Raw genomic sequence first — 19,768 nt, forward strand, 5'->3', positions numbered from 1 at the left:
CTGTGGGACGAACGCTTCCGTGAGAAAAAAAAAACATGACCAAATTTAAGATTAAAATAGTGATATTTCATATCTAAAACAGCGTGCAACATTTTGCTATGGTTTCTGGACTGAACATGTTTCTTTGAAATGATGTGCTGCAGGCTTTGAGGTATACATCTTATCATGTTTGGCGGGTATGTTGGATGTGAACCCAACCAGTAGCAACATATAAATAAACCAAATTCTGATAAAGCTTTACTCATTGTACTTTCTTTTTTCATTTCACACTTGCTTTGGCAATGCAGACGTAACTTTTCCCACACCAATAAAGCCTTCTGAATTAAACTAAAAAAAACCCCAGCAGTATTCACCCACCGAACCAAACAGGGTGTTCAACCATAACACTGATTGTTTAAAAAATATTTTGTTAGGGGCTGAACGCAGCCCTGGATATAAAAATTGATATGCCATCAAAATCACATTGTTACATGTCATTTAAAATTCTGCAAAACAAAAAACTAACTGTTTAAACTAACAAACAAGTATGCATGACAAGAGTGAGAAACCAAGGTTTTTTTCAGCTCCAAGATTTTGTTTTCAACTTTTAACTTTCAAACAACAAAGTGTACACTTTAAAATTTTACCACTAATTTATGGTGGAGGGTCAACAGATTATCGGGGCCGATATCTGGCAGTGTTTTGTTTTAATGATCGCCGATAAAATTAATTAATGAAAAAGTGTGCGTTACACTCAACCAATACCAGGGAAGGCAGTCTGCAATACAAGAAAGTGTCAGCATGGGACAAACTTTTATTTTGTAAAACCTCAGGGAGCTATTTGTAATTAAACATTTTTTATTTAAATTTTCTCTTGACTTTATAAAAAAAAGTTGCTGGGAACTTGCTCTATATGATGTCTAAAGTTTCAGTTTTGATTTAACATTTGCTAAAGGCATTTAAACAAAATTTTCTGTTAGTGTTTGTTATATTCCAAATTCTTGATTTCAGCATACTGTAAATACATATCGGTTCCAAATACTGGTTATCGATCTCATTTAGTACTAATAATCAGTATCGGCCCATGAAAAACCAATATCAGTCACAGAGAGTTGTGCATTTCCCCCAAGTCAAAGAAGTGCAAAGTTAAAAATGTGCAGGTTAGAGGAGTGTAAAACAAACGAAGTCATACCCCAGCTACCCCTCTCCTCTGATAAATACAGAACAGTCCCTAAGCTTGTTATCATGCAATATCTAGCTGCAACAGCCCCAAATACACGGTGATATCACTCACTTACTGCCGGAACTGAAAGACTGAAATGAGATATTAATACGCAGTCGCTTCAGATATAATCACCGGTACAAAACGACAGTAATGACACTGATGACGTCTCCCGGTCACGCCGGAGCATCTCACCATAAATCATCGCCAGCCCGGTCTCGTGCAGAAACCTGAACCGCCGGTGTTTGAACAGCCAGATGGTCAGGATGGTGAGGGTGAGGAGCATGATGAAGATGAGCAGGTCCGCGCTGTCCTGCCTGTGGCTCTCCTCAGCCTTTTTCTCCGTAACGATGTTCTCCATGGCACTGTCCTCCTCCTGAGGTGAAGATGCTCGGCACACACAGATGCTCACAGACAGGCTCACGAGCAGCAGCAGCCACAGCGTCCTCGTTGCCCTCCAGGCGCTGTTGACAGTCACTTTAAACACCATCTCGGCTGCTCGGCGGTCAAAAGGCCGCGATGTCGTCGTGGATAAAAGCAAACTTTGTGCTGATATGATTCACGAACAGGGGGGAGTAGAGAGGAAATAGACGACAGCAACAGAGTAGATTTCGACCCGGAGGTGAAAACTATTTTTTCCAGAAAGTGTACAATGTTTATTTCAGTGTAAAAGCATCATATCGATGTGTTGTTAGTTTAAAATCAACCCCGACAAATGCATCTTAGTCTAACGTATTGTGATGTTTTTTACGACTTTTAAATGAACAAAGAAATAGATGTGGTCGTTTTTTTACGGGGCATTTCCGTAGCTTATGGTAATAGTTATACCTGAGAACTCTTATTGTGAAGTCTTTACTGTTAATCATTCTGAACAGGATGTGAGATAAGTATCTGAAAAAATGTTCGTCTATCGCTGAGAAACTGACCAATTAGGCTTCTGTGCGACATTAACATTAAATGTTAATGAAACTTATTTCGTAGAAAATGTAACAACTCCTATTTTGGCCCGAGTGTTTTTTAAAACGGCAGTTGGTTTCACAAACAATGCAAATAGCACAACTATGCGACAACTGCTGACTGCATTTTTAATATTATGGTAATGCTTATATTTTTGTTTCACTTATTTGTTTGCTTGTTTTGTGTGTTTATTTGTTTTTTTTATATTTTACCCCGAAAATAAAAACCATAACGAAAACTTAGTGTATAAGTCTCGCGATACATGATCCCAGACTATGCATTACACGCATGAGACTGGTTGCCACATCTCGCGATAAGGGGAGGATAAATGTGACGTTCCTGACTATCGGAAATTAGTGTTTTCGAAGGTACAATTTACATGTGCTAATAGTTACTCCTTAAAAATAAAGCCAACGTGGGAAAATGACTATACTTAAAAGCAGCAAAAGTTGTAATTATTCATGTACAAAATTGTCAACATAGTGTCAGACAGCATAGTGTCCCAAAATAACACACAACCACAAACACACACACACACACACACACACACACACACACACACACAAATGACCCAACTGTTACATTCTAAGAATTTATTTATCTGGGCTACCTTTATATTATAAGGTGCAAAATGTCCCTAATGTGCTGGAAATTGCGCTGAAAACGTGTCTATGCCTGAAAAATTTAGAAATTTCCGCGGAGTACCTGAATGCGTCCATCACCGTTGAGCATTTTCTTCTCGATCATATTTATGCCAGCTTCGGCTAACTAAGCTGCGTTGTGTTTTCGATCAAAATCAACGTCTTCGGGCGTTATTTTTATCATCAAGGCAAATTCACGCAGTTGCGCCGTCGAGATTGCTAAAACAGAGATGACATCTAAACTGAAAGGTACGCTAAAATCCCGTGCTATTCATTTAGCTCAACAAAGCTAACGATAGCTAGCCCTATGTTTTGTAAACATGCTGCTTTTGCTAATGCAGTTTTGTTGACATGAATTCAGTATTACAAGAAATAACAGGGAAAAGTACGATAATTTGGATGCCGCAAGATATAAACAACAGTATTCATAATTCACAGTTATTCAGGGTCGTCTGAAGCATTTCGCACAGGTCGTTATAAACCTGGTACACAAACTGTGACAAATAATATTATAACGCACGATCTGTTGTAAAGGAGATATAACGCGAGGCGAGTCTTCATATTTCTTGATGGTGATGGCTGAGAAGAGGTTTTGATTTGAATGCGTTATTATTACTTGTTGACTACGTAATAGTTAACAGCAAAATATAATAAACCAAAAAATGTATTATGTTCTCCAAAAGTGCAATGGTCTGAATGTACAAGAAGAAAATGTAATGTCAACCCAACGTGTAACCAGTTTATAAATATCAGGCATCAGAAGTCTTTAAATAGTCTTGCATTTGAAAGTATATGGTCTCAGTTGTCACAAACATTTTATTGAATTTGATTTATCCATCTTTTAATTTCTTTTTCTTTTTCACTTACCTGCTTGCAAATGTAGATTAATCTATCCCCTTTATGTGGGGATATAATAACCATATCCCTACATAAAACCTGCACAGGACCACATACTGTACACATGTATACTTACCTGCAATGCTTGAAAAAATTTTTTTTGTTTGACTAAAAATTAGTTTTAAACTTCACAGAGTAATATTTTTCAACGGTCTTAAAAGGCATAAAATGAAAAAAAAAGTGTCAGATACCTGTAGTCACCCTGATAACAAGAACCCTACACATTGAAATCAAAGCAAAAAAGAAATAGTAGGATACTGGTTGCAAAAAAATGTAAAACAAGTTAAAGCTAAAATGTGAAATAAGCTTATATTCATATATTTAGCAGTGGTTCGAGATGATCAAAGAGGCCTAGCATGAGCGAGGGGTCTTAAAAGCTTAGAAATATGACATTAGATTGATCAAAAGACTAGAATATCCAAGCAGTAGCATACTGTATTTCAAATATTGATACAAAAGAAGCAAAACGAGCACCCACCTTTAAACCACATAGATTGAATCATATGGCTGTCAGTAATCACTGTGTGTTTCAAGTGAATCGTACAAAAAAATATGTGCAAGACAACAAGAAAGCCTTTTGCTTTGACCACTTTGTTGCTGTGTTTTGTGTGTTTTGATTTTAGGTGGGAAGGTCGGCTCAAAAAGTAAGGAGGATGCTCCTTACGAGTTGGAGAGCCAGTTTGTCCTGAGGCTTCCTACAGTGAGACTGATTTACAACTGAAACAGATTATTTCTATGAAAATTCAGTGTGACTGTTTGCTAAAAATTATGTGGATTTTTTTTCTTTTACAGGAGTATGCCTCAACTGTAAGAAGGATTGCCCAGTCAAGCAGTATGAACATGAAGGACAGACTCACCATCGAGTTGCACCGTAAGCTGGTTCATCAGTAGTTTTAGCGCTGGTTTTTACGTCTGACCTGTGTGACAAACACCAATTTAATCTGTCACACCAAACTCTCTCATATGAAAGCTGTCAGGTTATCAAATTTGAAATCTAGCCCAGAACTTGTGAAATGGAAATATATTTTTACAGAGTAAGTAAGATTTTAGGTCTTTGTAGTTTGTAATTGTACTGATACATCTCTGGTTTGCACCACTGACTCTGTTTCATTTCAATAAATATTGAAATTTTTCAAATATTCTTCAACTGTAGATATTTGGTAAATTGGAAATGGCTTTTCGGTTTTGTTGCAATTAATTCCCATTGTTGGGGAGGCCACGTTGAAACTGTGGTTTACCAAACTAGTGGATTCTTCACAATTAAAAGTAGTTCAACTGCATCTTAACTACCCGCAAAAAATGTTCGCTTGTCAAAGTAAAACTAGTTTCAAAAAGTAAATAAATTACAATCAAACCACATATCAGGAAATTATCAAAATCTGTGTCTGGTATCTCATATTGTGACACGGTGCTACAACTGAAATGACACTGAGTAAAATGTAGATTTGTTTGAATCAGGGAGGCTTGAGGATGAGTTTTAACGATATAATATGTAGAAAGTATTGGGGCGGAATCAGAAAAAATACTTAACTTTAAGGAAAATTTACAGTATTCAATGGCAGACATTTCAGTTGTAAATTAGAGGTGATTTTAGTCAAATAGCAGATGATTGCCACTAAATGACATCTGTGGCCAGTGAGCTGTAGCGTTATGCTGTTAATGTTTGGCAAAACACAGCATGAAAATACCATGAATATGTAGTTTGTTATTAGTAACACAAACTACATGACCCAATGTAGTAATTACTAAAAGAGCTACAGAGATTTGAATCTAGTTAAGCTGCCACCCAGTTATGTATGTATGTATGGCGCTGCTACACCCCAATTTCTCAGTTTTGAGATCAATAAAGTATATCTATCTATCTATCTATCTATAGTGAAACTAGTAGTTGAGCTGTATTTGGTTTCTGTCACTACTCTCTAACACTGTACATTACTAACTATTGTCAAGGTGCAAATATCATAGTCTTTACTAGTAAATCATCTAAAGATATACGTGTCTTAAGAAACATGTTTTCTGTTCAATAGTGTCCCAATGGAAATGCTGAGCTTTGTCACGCACACGACATCTCATTATAATCTGTTATCGTCTCTCTTACTTGTAGCTGATGGTCGTCATGGCATCGTGAGAGTAGACCGCGTCCCTTTGGCCTGCAAACTGGTGGATCTGCCCTGTATGATCGAGTCTCTAAAAACGGTGGACAAGAAGACGTTTTACAAGACTGCTGATGTCTGCCAGGTAAAGCATCATCTTCATTGGCTGCATTTGTTGTTTAAGTTTAGGATGACGATTGTGAATAAAAAGCCAAATAGAGCAGCACATTGTCAACATTAGATACATATTTGTCATTAAGTTTAGGGTACCAGTTGTAAATAAAAAGTACTTTTGTAACATTAACATTTAAAACTAAACATTTGTCTCAGCTTTTCTTGTTATAAATCTCCAATATGACAACAGTAATCAGCAGAATGCAGAGTAATTTACCATTTCTGCTTCCACGGGTTAGATGCTGGTATGTACACTAGATGGAGACCTTTACCCTCCTTTAGAGGAGCCAACAGGAACCGACCCTAAGAGCAAGAAGAAGGACAAAGACAAGGACAAGAAATTTGTTTGGAACCACGGCAGTAAGTAGACACAACAGCTTTTTGAGCTGTCAGCACTGACAACTTGGCACATCAGCAATTCAGGAGGCATAATTTGCCTTCCACAGCTGATTGAGTCATTTTGACTTAACTAATCTTGTTGTTTTGCTCTTCAGTCACCTGCCCTCTGAAGAACACACGCAAGAGGAGATTTCGGAAAACGGCAAAAAAGAAGGTTTTGACATTTTCATTTCCCCTTTGGCGCTCCCCTCCCCTCTCCTATCCATCTCTTTAGCATCCCGTCTGATGATCCATCTCTTTCCCAGGCTCTCTTCCAACAAGACATTTACATTTCATAAAACAGGGACTGTGGTGAAAGTGAAAACTAAGATTTACATATAAATAAAGCCTTTCCGTCTTAGTTTGCCCCAAAGGCATGCAAAAAAAGCAATTTCACTATTGCTTTGATCAAAGTGAAAGCGAGTGTGGTTGAGCACTACACTTCTACTTTGTCTTCTGAATAAATCTTCCTGAAGGTGCACAGCCGAGCCATATTGATTTGGCCCCTTCTGTTTTTAATCGCTAATGTGCTTCCTGGCATGCAGCCAGCTGCTATCTGTGTGTGTGTGTGTGTGTGTGTGAGGGAGAGAGTGAGTGAGTGAGAGACAGAGAGTGGGAGAGATGCTGCCAACACCATATGTAACCCGATCTCTTTCTCTCACAGTACATTGAATCTCCTGATGTAGAAAAGGAGGTGAAGAGACTGCTGAGCACAGACGCTGAGGCTGTCAGTGTCCGTATCCTTTTATACACCTGCGTATATTCTACACATACATTTGCAAAGCAACATTGGTGGTAATGTCATAAAACAGCAAGAAACAGCTGGTCATATAGAATCAAATAGTATTATTTGTGAAGAGGAGGAGCCATTTCAGCTTTCTGCCATTTCAGACCGAAGCTCCAGTTATTTGCTGTTGATTCATGGGGAACCTCTGCAGCCCAGAAAATGGTTTTTGGGACAGTCCTAAAAACTGGTAAAAACACTGAATAAAGCAGCTTCACATTATACAGTCCCTAAAGGATGGTGCAGTGTTGCGATTGCAACAACTAATACAAACTGAGCAAATCCCTGTGAATTCTGCACAACTCCCCAACCTTACTGCAAATTTCACCATTTGAAATAGGTAAAAAAAGGTAGAAAATGTCCACATTCATAAGATGAGAAAGGTGCTGGACCCACACAAAGTACAAGCAAATAACAGAAAAGTCCGCTCCCCCTGCAGCTTTTATTGAGCTATTCTCAAGTGACCTTTCGAGCTACATGCTCTTCTTCAGACTAGTCTTATTACCATTTAAAACTGTTAAAATCTCATTTCTTTGTAGAGCTGTACGCAGCATATTGATTCGCTCAGCCCCTCTTTGCCCTACTCTTTCTCTGTTCATCACAAGACTGCAGCTGCAGGAGTGTGAGCTCTGCACCTGGAACAGAGTCCCCCACACACAGTTTAACAGCTTTGTGTTTGATGTGAGTTGCTGTTGCAATGTTAGCTTGTGCCAGGCAAACAGGAGCTCATGGAGACTGTCCTTCAGCGCTGCTTTGAACAATAACAACAGCTGATCATCACCTCTCAGTGGCCCCATCCACCCAACACACCCCGATCTCTCACAAAAGCAATACTGAGCAATCTGAGACAGTGTTACAACTTCTTTTAAAAGTTGTAGCACTTTGCATGAATTTATCCTGAATGAATATCAAATGCCGTGTGGCATTGTGCTCTCTTGTCCTTTTTGATCCAACAGTTTTAGAAAAGCTGTTGTGAAATCAGGTGTTTCAGGCTGTAACAATCCCTAAAACAGCCTGCAAAATCTCAGAGGGACTGGTTACAAATCAGTGTATCTCTGACACTGTTAGTCCTGTCTCCAACAAGCACCTGCGAATGTGTGTTCACTTTTTCCTGATCGAGGTGTTCAGGAGGTTTTACTGGGAGGCAAGTTATCCACAGAGGTCTCTCTCTCCAAAACAAGCACACCGGTAAAAACACAGATTAAAGCAGTTTTAACGTTAAAAAATCTGTCTTTCCAATGCCACTTTTTGCGGAGGGCCTGCTAACAGTGGTGGTCGACACAAGGACGCCAATGGCTGCCTCTTAAGCTAGTGTTGGGTTTGACTATTCTGGGCTACTGTAGAAAAATGGCAGTGCAACATAATGGACTCCGTGAACGAGGGCCCACTCCCTATGTTGATTTAAATCCCTTATTACAAGGTAACGAAAACACAATTGATTATATACTTAAGAAGAAAACATACTTCGCATTTCATATGCCACTTCTGCCGATATATCTCCCTAAATCCTACAGACTGGACCTTTAAGATGCCTCACATAGTTTGTACTATTTTGTTGTTTTAGGACAAACATATCCTCATTCCCATCTCACGTCCAAAACAGGATGATCTAAGGCCCAACCGGGTGTCCCGACTCCTGCCTGGCTCACCTGACTTGACTCTGTGTGATGCCTTTGTGAGAGATGCACTTTGCAAGGAGGCCATTAGCGCTCTAATGAAACTCTAAACTTGCCTGACAGAATAAGAGCACAGCAGGGCCGCTTTGAGTGCCTGCTTGCTGTGTGTTAATTTAGATGGACTGTTCATTATCATTGCTTAGTTGCTCACAGTGAAGCTGGGTTCTAATGATAGCTTCAGCGTTTGCATGCAGCAGCAAACACACACATGACACACTAATGAATGTTAAAGTTGAGACAGTTCTTTGGAGTATCATCCGGTTTTTGCCCTTCAAGTCTACTTCAAAGAGGAGTTTTGAAAGAACATGAGTCTTTTAATGTAGGACTTCTAAGAGTTGAGGGGAATATACAGAGATGATACGTTGACCTTACCACATGATGTTCAGGGTGGGAAATCATAGCAGAGGATGAGTCCAAGGAGGCGGATCAGCACGGCTCTCTGGCCAACCTGGACTCCTCACCTGGCACCTCAGGACACAAGATGGGTCACGGGTCCTCTGGTAAGAGAAACTCATTTTTCATTTGTAAATAATGGGGAGTAAGATGTGGTGATTTCAGAGTGCATAGCAGTAAAACACAAATGATACTTTATTTCTGAGGCAATATTGATAGATTGTCATATTATTCTTCAAACATTATAATGTAACAAACATTTTTGATGAGGATCGCTTAAAAGGGAACAAGATATGCACCATGTAGGACATTATACCTTAAAGACATTAAATTGTCACTGCTCTCGAGTGGAAAAAGAAAGTAATGGAGAAACCATTTCTGATCTATCTTAAGGGAATACTTCACCCTCCAAATTACAATTTCAAAACCAGTCACTCACACCGTGTTACACTGAATTCATTATGAAGAAAACTTTTCTTGCATGCCTCAGGTGAACGAAGAATCCAAAAACTAAAAACATTTTTGATGATAAACAGCAGCAAAACGGCATCAAAAATATCTGTTTACAAACTCAACACCATGACCATGCACAACTTGTGCATTATAATTCAAGTTGCATTTATCCAGCTGTATGCTCAGTACTTCACAAACTGACAGCCCTTTTTTGATGGGAAACTGACCTTAAAGTTAATCTTCATCTATGCTCTCTTTAATGTCAGAATCCATTGACAAAAACAGTGATTTTACCTTGCTTAACAAGAAGGCTGCTGTCTACCACTGCTTCGATCAGTTTGTTTGTGTTATTGTGTAACTTTGGTAAATCTGAACTCCTAAAAACACCAGTCACACAACTATACAAACAAACTAAGTGATCTAGGCAGCTTTAGACCAGCAGCACCCGTGTTCAGTGAGGTTTTAAAATTCTGGATTTTAAGAAAGCATCAATAATTTTACTTTCAGTTCAGTTCCCTGTTGGAAAGGGCTGTTTGGGAAATACTGAGCATACGGCTGGATAAATTAGACTTGGAAATTAAACTGCACAAGTCGTGCGAGAGTTTGTTAACAGGATTTTTTAATATAGTTGCTGTCGTTAAACTCCTGCGACTTCAATTCAGCAAGAACTTTCTCTTTTTTTTTTTTTAAATCTGTCATTTACTGGAGGCATGGGATTCCTTTAAAAGTATCTTTGGCATTTCTGTCTGAAATATCTTTAATAAGCTAATATTTACCAATTTATAACACAAGTTCAAAAAGGCCATGTCAGTTTTGATGTAAATCTACAGTGTAAGTTTAAAATGGCGAATAAACTAGGCCTGATTTTTTTTTTTTGTAGCTAAAAATGTGCATCTACTTTGAAATGGCAGTTTGCTCTCGTGACTGACCTGACTGTTGTACAATGATTTCTTTGATACTCTCTTCACCTCACCAGCAGAGGTTTCCTACTTCATTTTCAACATGCACACAGCCCTTGTCACTCTTGATAGCCTCTGCCCCAGTGGTTTGAAATGGAAATGGAGCGCACCAAAGCGTTAGTTACTCTTTGGCCTTAAGATTATTTTTGCCTCTGAAGGACCTCCTCGGTGCATAGTAAGTGCTTACACTTATAGGTACTTCAGTGACGGGTGTGCATGAGTGGCATGACTAATATGTCTTTTTTAAAAATGTAGTAGCACGGGGTTGTGGGAAAGACATTTCAAGAACAGGACTATTTAAAAAAAACAAACACTGACTCCTGCTATGGAAACGTACCATACAACAATCTAGACTTCATACCTCTGTGAACTCCTTCGCCTGTCTGTTCTCATGCTGAGTATTTGGAGTCCACATTATTCTCACCTGGTTCATGTCATGCGAGACGAAACTCCAAACTTCTGCTTTTCACTAGACGTTTGTCTCTGTGACCTAAATCAAACCCCAGCATGTTCTATCTGTTCCCATCTTTGTGTCCACGTTAATAACACTAATGTGCATTCTGCATGGCCAGTCCAGCGTGACGAACTGAGGGAGATCTTCAACGACATCAGCAGCTCCAGTGAGGATGAGGAGGACGATGGGGAGCGGCACGATTACCTGAATATCATGGACACGGAGGATGATCTGGTCCGACAGCTCCAGGAGAAGCTCAACGAGTCCGATTCTACACAGAATGAGAGTGACAGAAACAACCAGATAGGTGAGATAATATCAGGGTTTCTATACAGATCTGGAAAAACATATAAAATGTGTTTAAAGATTTACAGGTTTTGACAGATATTGCAGGAAAAGCTTGTTGAAGTACGTTTCCAACATGTTAATATTATTATTAGTTCAAGCTTCTTAAACATCTCTCTTGTCTTGGCTTCTCCACCCTCTCTCTGGAGGGTTGGCGTTACGCTTTTGCAACAACTCCACCTGCGTTATCGGTGGTTACCGCCATATAAGCACAATGCAGAGCAGCAGCAATTAGCTAGCCAGTGTGACACACACTCACACAGGGACTCACGTGCACTAATGGACAGGCTGTGTCATGTCCGATTGAGTTCATGTGTGAATAGAGAAGGCTTTTGTCCAGAGAATTCACTGCGAGTGAGCGGGTGTGTTGATGACATTTCTGTCACCAGAGCAAAACAAACATCCAAAGGGTGACGGAAAAAAGTAATTTACACGCAGACAGCAACAACAATGTCTAACTGAAGTGATGACGAGATTCGGGAACCTCTGTCAGTAAAGGCCAAAGCTGACATCGGCAGACAAATGGCAAGAGACTCTGTTGTTAATGACCAGCTGACCAACTGGCTATGTGACCGCTGTGTTATCTGCGTCATATCCTGCCTCCTGCACGCTCTACGCAGGAGCCAATCCTCACCTAAACCGAGTATTTCCAGTTGGTGACGACGCTTCTGACGCAGACAGACAATCTTCTTTTGTGTGTTACGTGTGTTAAAGACAAACCCTGAAAATTGTGCGCAGTTGATATGAGAAAACTGCTTGAGGGAGCGTGACATCATAACTTAACTTCATCTTTACGTAGCATATAGTGGTTTGCTGATATATTAATGCTCTGAATGATGTAAACAGAACCTTAAAATTCAAACTGTGTTTTGGACTGTTGGCTGGACGAAAAAAAAAGCAGTTTCACAACATCAGCTTGGACTCTAGGAACAACAACATAGCACATTGGGTCAACATTTTTCAGTGTTGAATTATTAATTGAAAAAGAATCAGACAGATTAATTAGTTGCAGCCCTGTTGATATGGTGTATTACTTGTAGTCAGAAATACAGTTTACACCACTTAGCAAATTGTTTACAGTTTATAAGTCAAGGTCCGAAAAAGATGTTGAAATACTGTAAATGAAACACAAGTAGAAAGTCTTTGAAATATAACCTATGGATGTATTTCCATATAGTGGGAGGTGTGTGTTTATGTACATCTGTTCAAAAAGTCAGCATATGTAAGTTATTCTGGAAAGTGTGTGTGTGTGTGTGTGTAGGTGGAGGTATTAAATGCAGCATTAGAATTACGCAATCTCTCCTGCTGTGCTTGCAATTTGCATTTACACCTCTGTCTGAATGCTGATTCTTTCTGGCAACTTATAGTCTGTCATTTTTTTGGTCGTAGCGGTCATGACCGAGAACTTGGCATGCTGATTTCAGAATGAGACCAGAGACAGTCCGACTTGAAATCAAATCAAACCCCTTTAGATACTTGTCAAAGCAGAGGTCAAAAATAAGCTTAGCCAGGTGTCTGGAGTTGATCAGAGCTGAGTTTTCTAGGCCAGACATCACACACACACTCATGCGTAGCCCTACTTTCACTTAAACACACATGCTGCGCCCTCGCCCACAGAGATGCACACAGACAGCTCTCCTCCTCGACTAAACAGTCTGACAGGTGTTGTGGCCCAGCGTGCACCCCAGACAGCTGTCCAGCCCGACAGCTCAATTCCTCCTTATCTACATACGTGGAGCCGTCAGTCAGCAACACTACTGTCCAGCAGAGCCGGAGTCTTGCTGTGTGTGTTCCTGGCAGCCCTGCAAAGTTGTAATAAATGAGTCTGCCGGGATTCCTCCCTGCTTGATTTTGCATATTAGATGGCCAATATCAGAGGATTGAGAGTCAGTCATGGAGGCGCAGAGGATGAGCACAATTAGTTTGGAAGGTAGTTGATGGTGATGGTGATGGAGCCACAGGTTGTTGTTGTGAGGCACAATCACTTTGGCTGGTTTTAATGAGAACCCTCTGTGGAGCCCGGAGCAGACTGATTTAGTTGTGTCTTTTAGTGCTTCGGCCTGCTGGCTCACGTCCTGTTAAATGGATTTGTTGTTCCCATTAACTGCAATTTGTCAACTGAAATGGAGGCATCCTTGTGGTTCAGCAAGCTAAGGTGCATATCTTATCCACATGCCTCTGTGAGTTTAGTGTCGCTTTCAAATTATGTCACATCATCTCTCTCTGTTTTCCTGTCAAATCTTCACTGCACAAGAAAGCATAAATGACATGGATTATAGGGATGTGTGCAATTAATCGACCAGTCGATTAAACGTTGCCACCCTCGCTATTCTGCACAAGGAATATTAGTCAGTTAAACGTAATAAGATACCCCCGAGGAAAACAGGAGAACTTTGGACCGGCATGCGTGACTAACCAGCTGCTCTGAACATCAAAGACTCTCGCTCTCACACACAAGCGCACAAACACACACGTGCACTCTAAGACTCACATCAGTTGCTTGATGTTTTCTCACTACGCTGAACGAGAGAGGAGCTTTACCTATCAAACACAGTCACCACTGATTGACAAAAATGTTATCAAATTTAACCGCTATTGCCCCCAAGTCTGTCCTGTGTCCCAGGGTAGGTGGTGGAGGAGGGCCCTGACATTTAAGACATACAGGAAGTCTCTTTCTGGCTCACCATCAGGAGGCACAGTGTTCCATATTGCCTTTGCAATGTATCTAAATTTTAATATATTACTTTAAGTGAATGATAAATAATAAGAGTAAAGATGTAAAGACTGACGCTAGAACCTGTCAGCCAGTGGCGTTGTTAGTTCTGGGTCTCTGAGGCTTCAGCCACAAATGCTTTATGAATAATCCCAGGTCTAAATATAAAGGCTACGTGTATTTCATTAAAAATAATAGGCATAATAATAAAATAAAAGCCTGGGATCTAATAATCATTCAATTCATGCATTTAAGTCCTCAAAATACTGTAATATGGTATAGCTGATTGAGAACTTGAGGGTTAGGTACTCTGCGTCATTCAAGCATTTTGCGTGACCCCAAGCACACACAGGAGAGACACACACTTTCCTCTGCACAAAAAACCTTCTAACACTTGGCTTTTTAATATAACGGGAAAGGTTATAATCAATATTCACACCAAAGTCGTAAGACTCTGCAGCAGTCACAGGTATTCAGCGCTGTCTGCTCAGATCGGCATCGATGGAAACACAACACCCGTGTGAACACTAATTTTAACCCCCATGACCGGCAAGACTCAATAATGCGCCGTCACCAAATACAATCCACAGCCCCTGAACATCCATCCAAATTAGTCTGCACCGAGTTTGAAAGAGATTGAATTAGTAAGAGATAAATAAAAAGAAGTAACCACTGCAAGGTTTTCAAACCATGGTGCCCTCTACTATTCACCAGCCTGTTCTTTGGCCTATCTGTGATGTTGAATGTGACACACCAGAAAAAAACACATACACAGAAAGCTGCTGCTCGTATGCTGCAATGATAAAGGCACCTATAGCCTATTTTTAGCAAGTTTACCAGTTTACCCGTGTTTAAAAACCCGTACACACACTGATGAAATCTGGGTAGACATCAGTTTTCTTGTGCTGCGTTCAGACAACTTTGACAAACTATTGGACCCTTTAAAGCCTGAGCAAATAGATTTTTTTTTGAAAACACTGGGGAAAAGCTTTACAAAAAGATTTGAGGACTATTAGAAAAATTATCCAAAAATAGGGAAAAATGGCCCTAAGACTGTATTTGTTGTTCATCGTCTTGTCTCCATGTCATTGAAAGAATCTAAACCAATTTGCTCAGGTTCCAAAGTGTTAACCGTACAGATTTAACTTTGTTCAATCTCGACCTCTTTTTCTTTTTTTTTTTTTTTTTTTTTTAGCATTTTCTTATTTTAGATGACTCGACAAGTAGAGTTTAAACTGCCATTTAAACGTTAAGGAAAGCAGTCATTAGGAACATCCCTACTGTCTGAGTGCTTTCTGTGACAGCGTTTAACAAACGAACCTCCTGCTGTTTTACCTGCAGTTATGGAGTATCAGGTGCAGATCAACGGTGTCAAGGCCAAGCTCCAGGAAACCCGCGCACGAAAGAAACAGCAGGAGGAGCTCATCATGAAAGTGGAAAACCAGGCCCTCAAAGTAAGCAGCAAACACACAAACACAAACTGTTTTCTCACTGATTCAGAAACTAGGTCTTCATGTACAGAAACATAAACAAGAACATGCAGATGAGCTCGGAGGCAGAAGTCTTCATGCAGCATAAGTTCTCTCAACAGTGAAGTGAAAACATAAAAAAACAACAGCTGATTACAAACCGTGTTTTTTTGCTTTTTAAAGCCTTAAATATGCTATTTATCCTGTCAGCTTGTTACTATATACGCATTTCTATGCAGAAAAAGTGGCATGAAAATTCATTGTTCTGCCAGGCGCTCTTTAGTGGAGTCTTTACAATGAGCGAAACATAAGCAGACGTGTCCCTTTTTACGTTGCCATTTAGAGCTCTTATTGCCCGTTGTTTTGAGACCGTCAAAGCCCCATCTCCAGTCGTTATTATCACAGTCGCAGCGAAAAGGTCAGCTGTCTCTGACTGGCATTCCAAGTGGCCTTTCTGTCAGAGAGGAGATGGTGACATGAGCAGCCCGAGCAGACGTGCATTTAAAGCCATCACAATTTAATGAGGCTCAGCATGTCGACTCGAACAAATCTTGTTTGTCTCTTCTCTTCTCACAGAACCGCTTCCAAGCTTTGTTGGATGAGATTATTCAGCAGGAGGAGCGCGAGATGGAGCAGGTGAGAACCTTTTCGTAAAAGCCGTGGATCAGTGCCTTGCTGTGAGCTCTCTGCAGCTTTCAGCACTTTGCATGAATTTATCCTGAATGAATGTCAAATGCCGTGTTAGCAGATGGCATTGTGCTCTCTTGTCCTTTTTAGACCCAACAGTTTTCGTGCCTGATAGCAAAGTTCAAATTCAATCACCAGAAATTTAATTTATAGCAGCTACCAGCAGAGTCCCCTTTTGCAGTGATGGCATATAGGCCACCCACTGTCTTGGGTCGTTGTTTGTATTGACAAATGAAGGCAGCAAATTAATGTGAAAAGACATGTTAATCATCATCCACTTACCCTCCAATTACACCCCGGGGCTGTCGGGCATCAATCAACACGTCTATTTTCTGCTCCAACAGCTGGCCTCCCTGCAGGAGCAGCTGGACTCACTGATTGAGAAGTGACCACCAGGGGGCAGCCTCATGTCATCTTCAGCTTCTCACACACACACACACTCGAGAAGAGGAGGAGGAGAAGCCTTCATCCTGAGGAGGAGGGAGTCTTTATTAGCTGACTTGCTGTGTCATTCCTTTCAGTTTGTCTTGCCACACAGCATACTGATTTATGTATTAAAAGTCGTTGCTTTTTATTAGGTTGGCAAAATTTGTTACTGTATGATTTAAGTATCTGATTGGCTACAACTGTGAATATTTTGTTAAATGTTTTCTCTGCCAACTCACCTTTTTTGTATTTTATTACCTGTAAGGAGAATAAATTACAGTGATACACAAGTGTCAATGAACTGGATACTGTCTCTTGTATATATATTTGGGCATGGATTTACATAAGGGCAGTTTGATATTGGCCATAAATGTGCTTTTACTGTTGGTGGATGATTCCTCAAAGAGTTGGACACGGCAGCAAGGTCTAGTGTTTTCCTGCTATGGTGATTTGGTGATTTAAATACATTTTCAAGAGAGATACGGAACAGCTGAAGACCTTAGCACATGTTTAAACAAAGCTTTAACCTCCACACCAGGACTGTGTTCAGTTCAGATAAAATGTGAAAAATTGTTTATTTAAACCAGGGGTATCAAACTCATTTTAGTTTTGGGCCACATACAGCCCAATATGATGCCAAATAGGCCAGCTCAGTAAATCAATTAGATATTCTACAACTTAACTAACTTAGATACAGTAAAAATGCTTGATCTTTATAGCATCGGTGTAGTTTGAGATGTCCTGAGCTCAAATATGTAAGTTATTGTCAGGCATTATGGAACAATGTTTTACAGCACCTTGGTTTTCGAATTTAAAGTCAATTCAAGACAAATGTGGGACTTTTACTTTGGAATATTTCTTCATTTATACAATAAAAAAGCTTGATTTTTGTTTCTGTCAGAGATGTCCTCAACTGAATGTCAATGTCAGGAGTTATCTATATAATTTTTTTCCAGAAACCCCCCAAAAAAATCAAAGAATAACTACATTCGCCTCACAATTTGTTTGTATTTACTTTTTAATTTCTCTGAGATAAAAAATTAGTTACTAAAATTAGATACTAGTATTAATGACTTATCTGAAAATTTGCACATTGCAAAGTAGTCCAGAGGGCCAGATGGGACCCTTTGGCAGGCCGTTTGTGGCCCATGGTCCATATTTTTGACACCCCATATGTAAACAGTGGTAGGTGTTATGCAGGGGCACTGCCTTTAATTACAGCCAGGTTTAACTCAGTTCAATTCAAAAGGGATTTGGTGATGTGATAAAGCTTGCATTTACATTGCCAAAGCAATTGCAAAACTGCAAAAAGTAAAAGATATACCAGACTTTGGATTATATACACATTGCTGCTGATTGGGTACAGCGCTGACACACCCACCAAACAGGAGAAACATACCTCAAGGCCATTTCCAGGAAACATGTTGTTCAACCAAGAAACCAGAGCAAAACAGTGTGCACTGTTTTCAGATTGAGCGTGTCCAAGACCACCCTGACCTGTCGAGGAAAAGCGTAAAAGGTTAAATGAACAAATTAGACCTCAACCATAGTCTTTAACTCTACAGGTTCAAAATCCAGTAAACATATCCAAACATACACCTTCTACCACATTGCTCTGCTAGCTCCTCACAAAAGAGAGCAATCAAATATGGCTTTATGTGATGGGCAATTAGCTATTCATCATTTTATTGGTTAAGTGTTTGTTAAGATTAGTCATCAGGAATATTTGTATGTACTACAGGAAAAGAAATGACGCATTTTGAGGCAAAATGCTCAAAATAGCATTTGGCACATACACAGTATGTCATAAAAGATTAAAAATAAACAGGGACACAAAGACTACGTCCACATTATGAGCAAATGTGGCCCAAATCCGATTTTTTTTCCCTCTGCTCTCTTGTGATACAGATCTGATTTGTGTGGATACAGAATACCAATTTTTTGCAGTTGGTTCTGGGCCACTTTCATATGTGGTCTGAAATCTGATGCATATGCAATCACTGGCCATGCAACTGCTGTGAGAACAGTCATATCAAAATTCATGCGTATTTCCACATCATACTTTGCTGCACAGGCACAGATCGTTCACCATCCGGTGTTAGAGCGGTATGAAACTACACAGGGCTGTGGTGGGTTGCCCCAGTTGCCAGCCATTACAGCCCGCCTGCCAGACGCTCTCTGACAGGGACAGCTTGCCTACATATTGAGTCCTACAGTGACAGCTTCGTCATGAGGCGCCAACAGATTATTGGAACATGGCCCTGGACATACTAAAGTTTTCAAGGAACAGTTTTATGTGACACCCAACACACCGACCACTCCTGAACCCTCCAGCACCCACATCTCTCTCCACAAAAGTGCCAGTAATATCTGCTAATAGAGCCACAGCTACGTGTTTCCTTATCATCTCACCCTCATCCTCAACGCATTATAACTGTCAGTTTTTTTTTTTTTTCAAAAAACATCTGTGTGTCGCAAGTGTGACGTGTTGTTGTCTAAAGTGTGTGTGTGTGATGTTCCAGGCTTAATATTGTATATTAGTGAATGGTTTGACTTTATGATCTATGGATACATTGCTGCTTTTTTTCCTTTTTTTATCGTGTCTTGTAACGTGTCCTTGAGTGCTTTGAAAGGCACCTTTAAATAGAACCGTATTATTCATTTTTTAAGCAAAATTCCCCCAAAAAATTGTTGTTTCCAGAGTCTCAAATGTTGAATTTGCTGCTTTTCACTGTCTAATGTGATCATTAAGTTTTGGGGTTTTTGATAGTTGGCCAGGTAAAACAAGAAATTTATAACGTATCCTTGAGTTTTGGATTGTAATGAATCAATAGTTAAGATAATCGTTAGTCGCAGCCCTGGTTCAAATTTAGACACCGTTACTGTCAAAGGTTAATGGGGTTTTTCTGTCCGCTCTCCTGTGTGATGTAAAGGCCTCTCATCAGTGCCACACAGCTGCGTCACTAAACCATCAGATTACTCTCCTTCCAGAACAATCTTAACATGTTCGAGAGTGATCTGGGCCTTTCTCGTGGGCCCTGTGGTCATCCCCGCCTCTTCTGCTCCCT

At 40.0% G+C, this 19,768-nt stretch overlaps 2 protein-coding genes across 3 annotated transcripts in view; one reads left to right on the forward strand and one right to left on the reverse strand.

Moving 5' to 3' along the window:
• slc9a6a (solute carrier family 9 member A6a) overlaps nt 1-1,790 on the reverse strand; it is a 34,540-nt gene extending 32,750 nt beyond the window's left edge. For both annotated transcript variants that reach the window (XR_006106098.1, XM_042492751.1), the window contains exon 1: nt 1,397-1,790. Coding sequence is in view for 1 of the 2 variants with exons in the window: in XM_042492751.1 (XP_042348685.1) it covers nt 1,397-1,691 (295 nt within the window). In the remaining variant the exon portion in view is untranslated. The remainder of the gene's footprint in view (nt 1-1,396) is intronic.
• A 1,092-nt stretch (nt 1,791-2,882) lies between these two features.
• Nucleotides 2,883-17,006, forward strand: taf7 (TAF7 RNA polymerase II, TATA box binding protein (TBP)-associated factor). The gene is made up of 12 exons (XM_042492752.1): nt 2,883-3,048; nt 4,320-4,396; nt 4,489-4,567; nt 5,801-5,934; nt 6,203-6,323; nt 6,458-6,516; nt 7,006-7,078; nt 9,188-9,301; nt 11,179-11,367; nt 15,460-15,572; nt 16,164-16,223; nt 16,619-17,006. Exons 1-12 carry the CDS (start codon nt 3,030-3,032, stop codon nt 16,661-16,663), a joined length of 1,083 nt encoding a protein of 360 aa, XP_042348686.1. The 5' UTR covers nt 2,883-3,029; the 3' UTR covers nt 16,664-17,006.
• Nucleotides 17,007-19,768: the final 2,762 nt, after the last annotated feature.

This window comes from Plectropomus leopardus, chromosome 9, assembly GCF_008729295.1.
Source record: "Plectropomus leopardus isolate mb chromosome 9, YSFRI_Pleo_2.0, whole genome shotgun sequence".
Taxonomy (NCBI): Eukaryota; Metazoa; Chordata; class Actinopteri; order Perciformes; family Serranidae; genus Plectropomus; species Plectropomus leopardus.

What these genes read in the sequence shown, in the direction of transcription:
- taf7 (XM_042492752.1), top strand. An exon ending in CGCTGAGGCTGTCAGTGTCC is followed by an intron (nt 7,079 to 9,187) that starts GTATCCTTTTAT and finishes CATGATGTTCAG; the next exon opens with GGTGGGAAATCATAGCAGAG. An exon ending in AGGAGCGCGAGATGGAGCAG is followed by an intron (nt 16,224 to 16,618) that starts GTGAGAACCTTT and finishes CTGCTCCAACAG; the next exon opens with CTGGCCTCCCTGCAGGAGCA.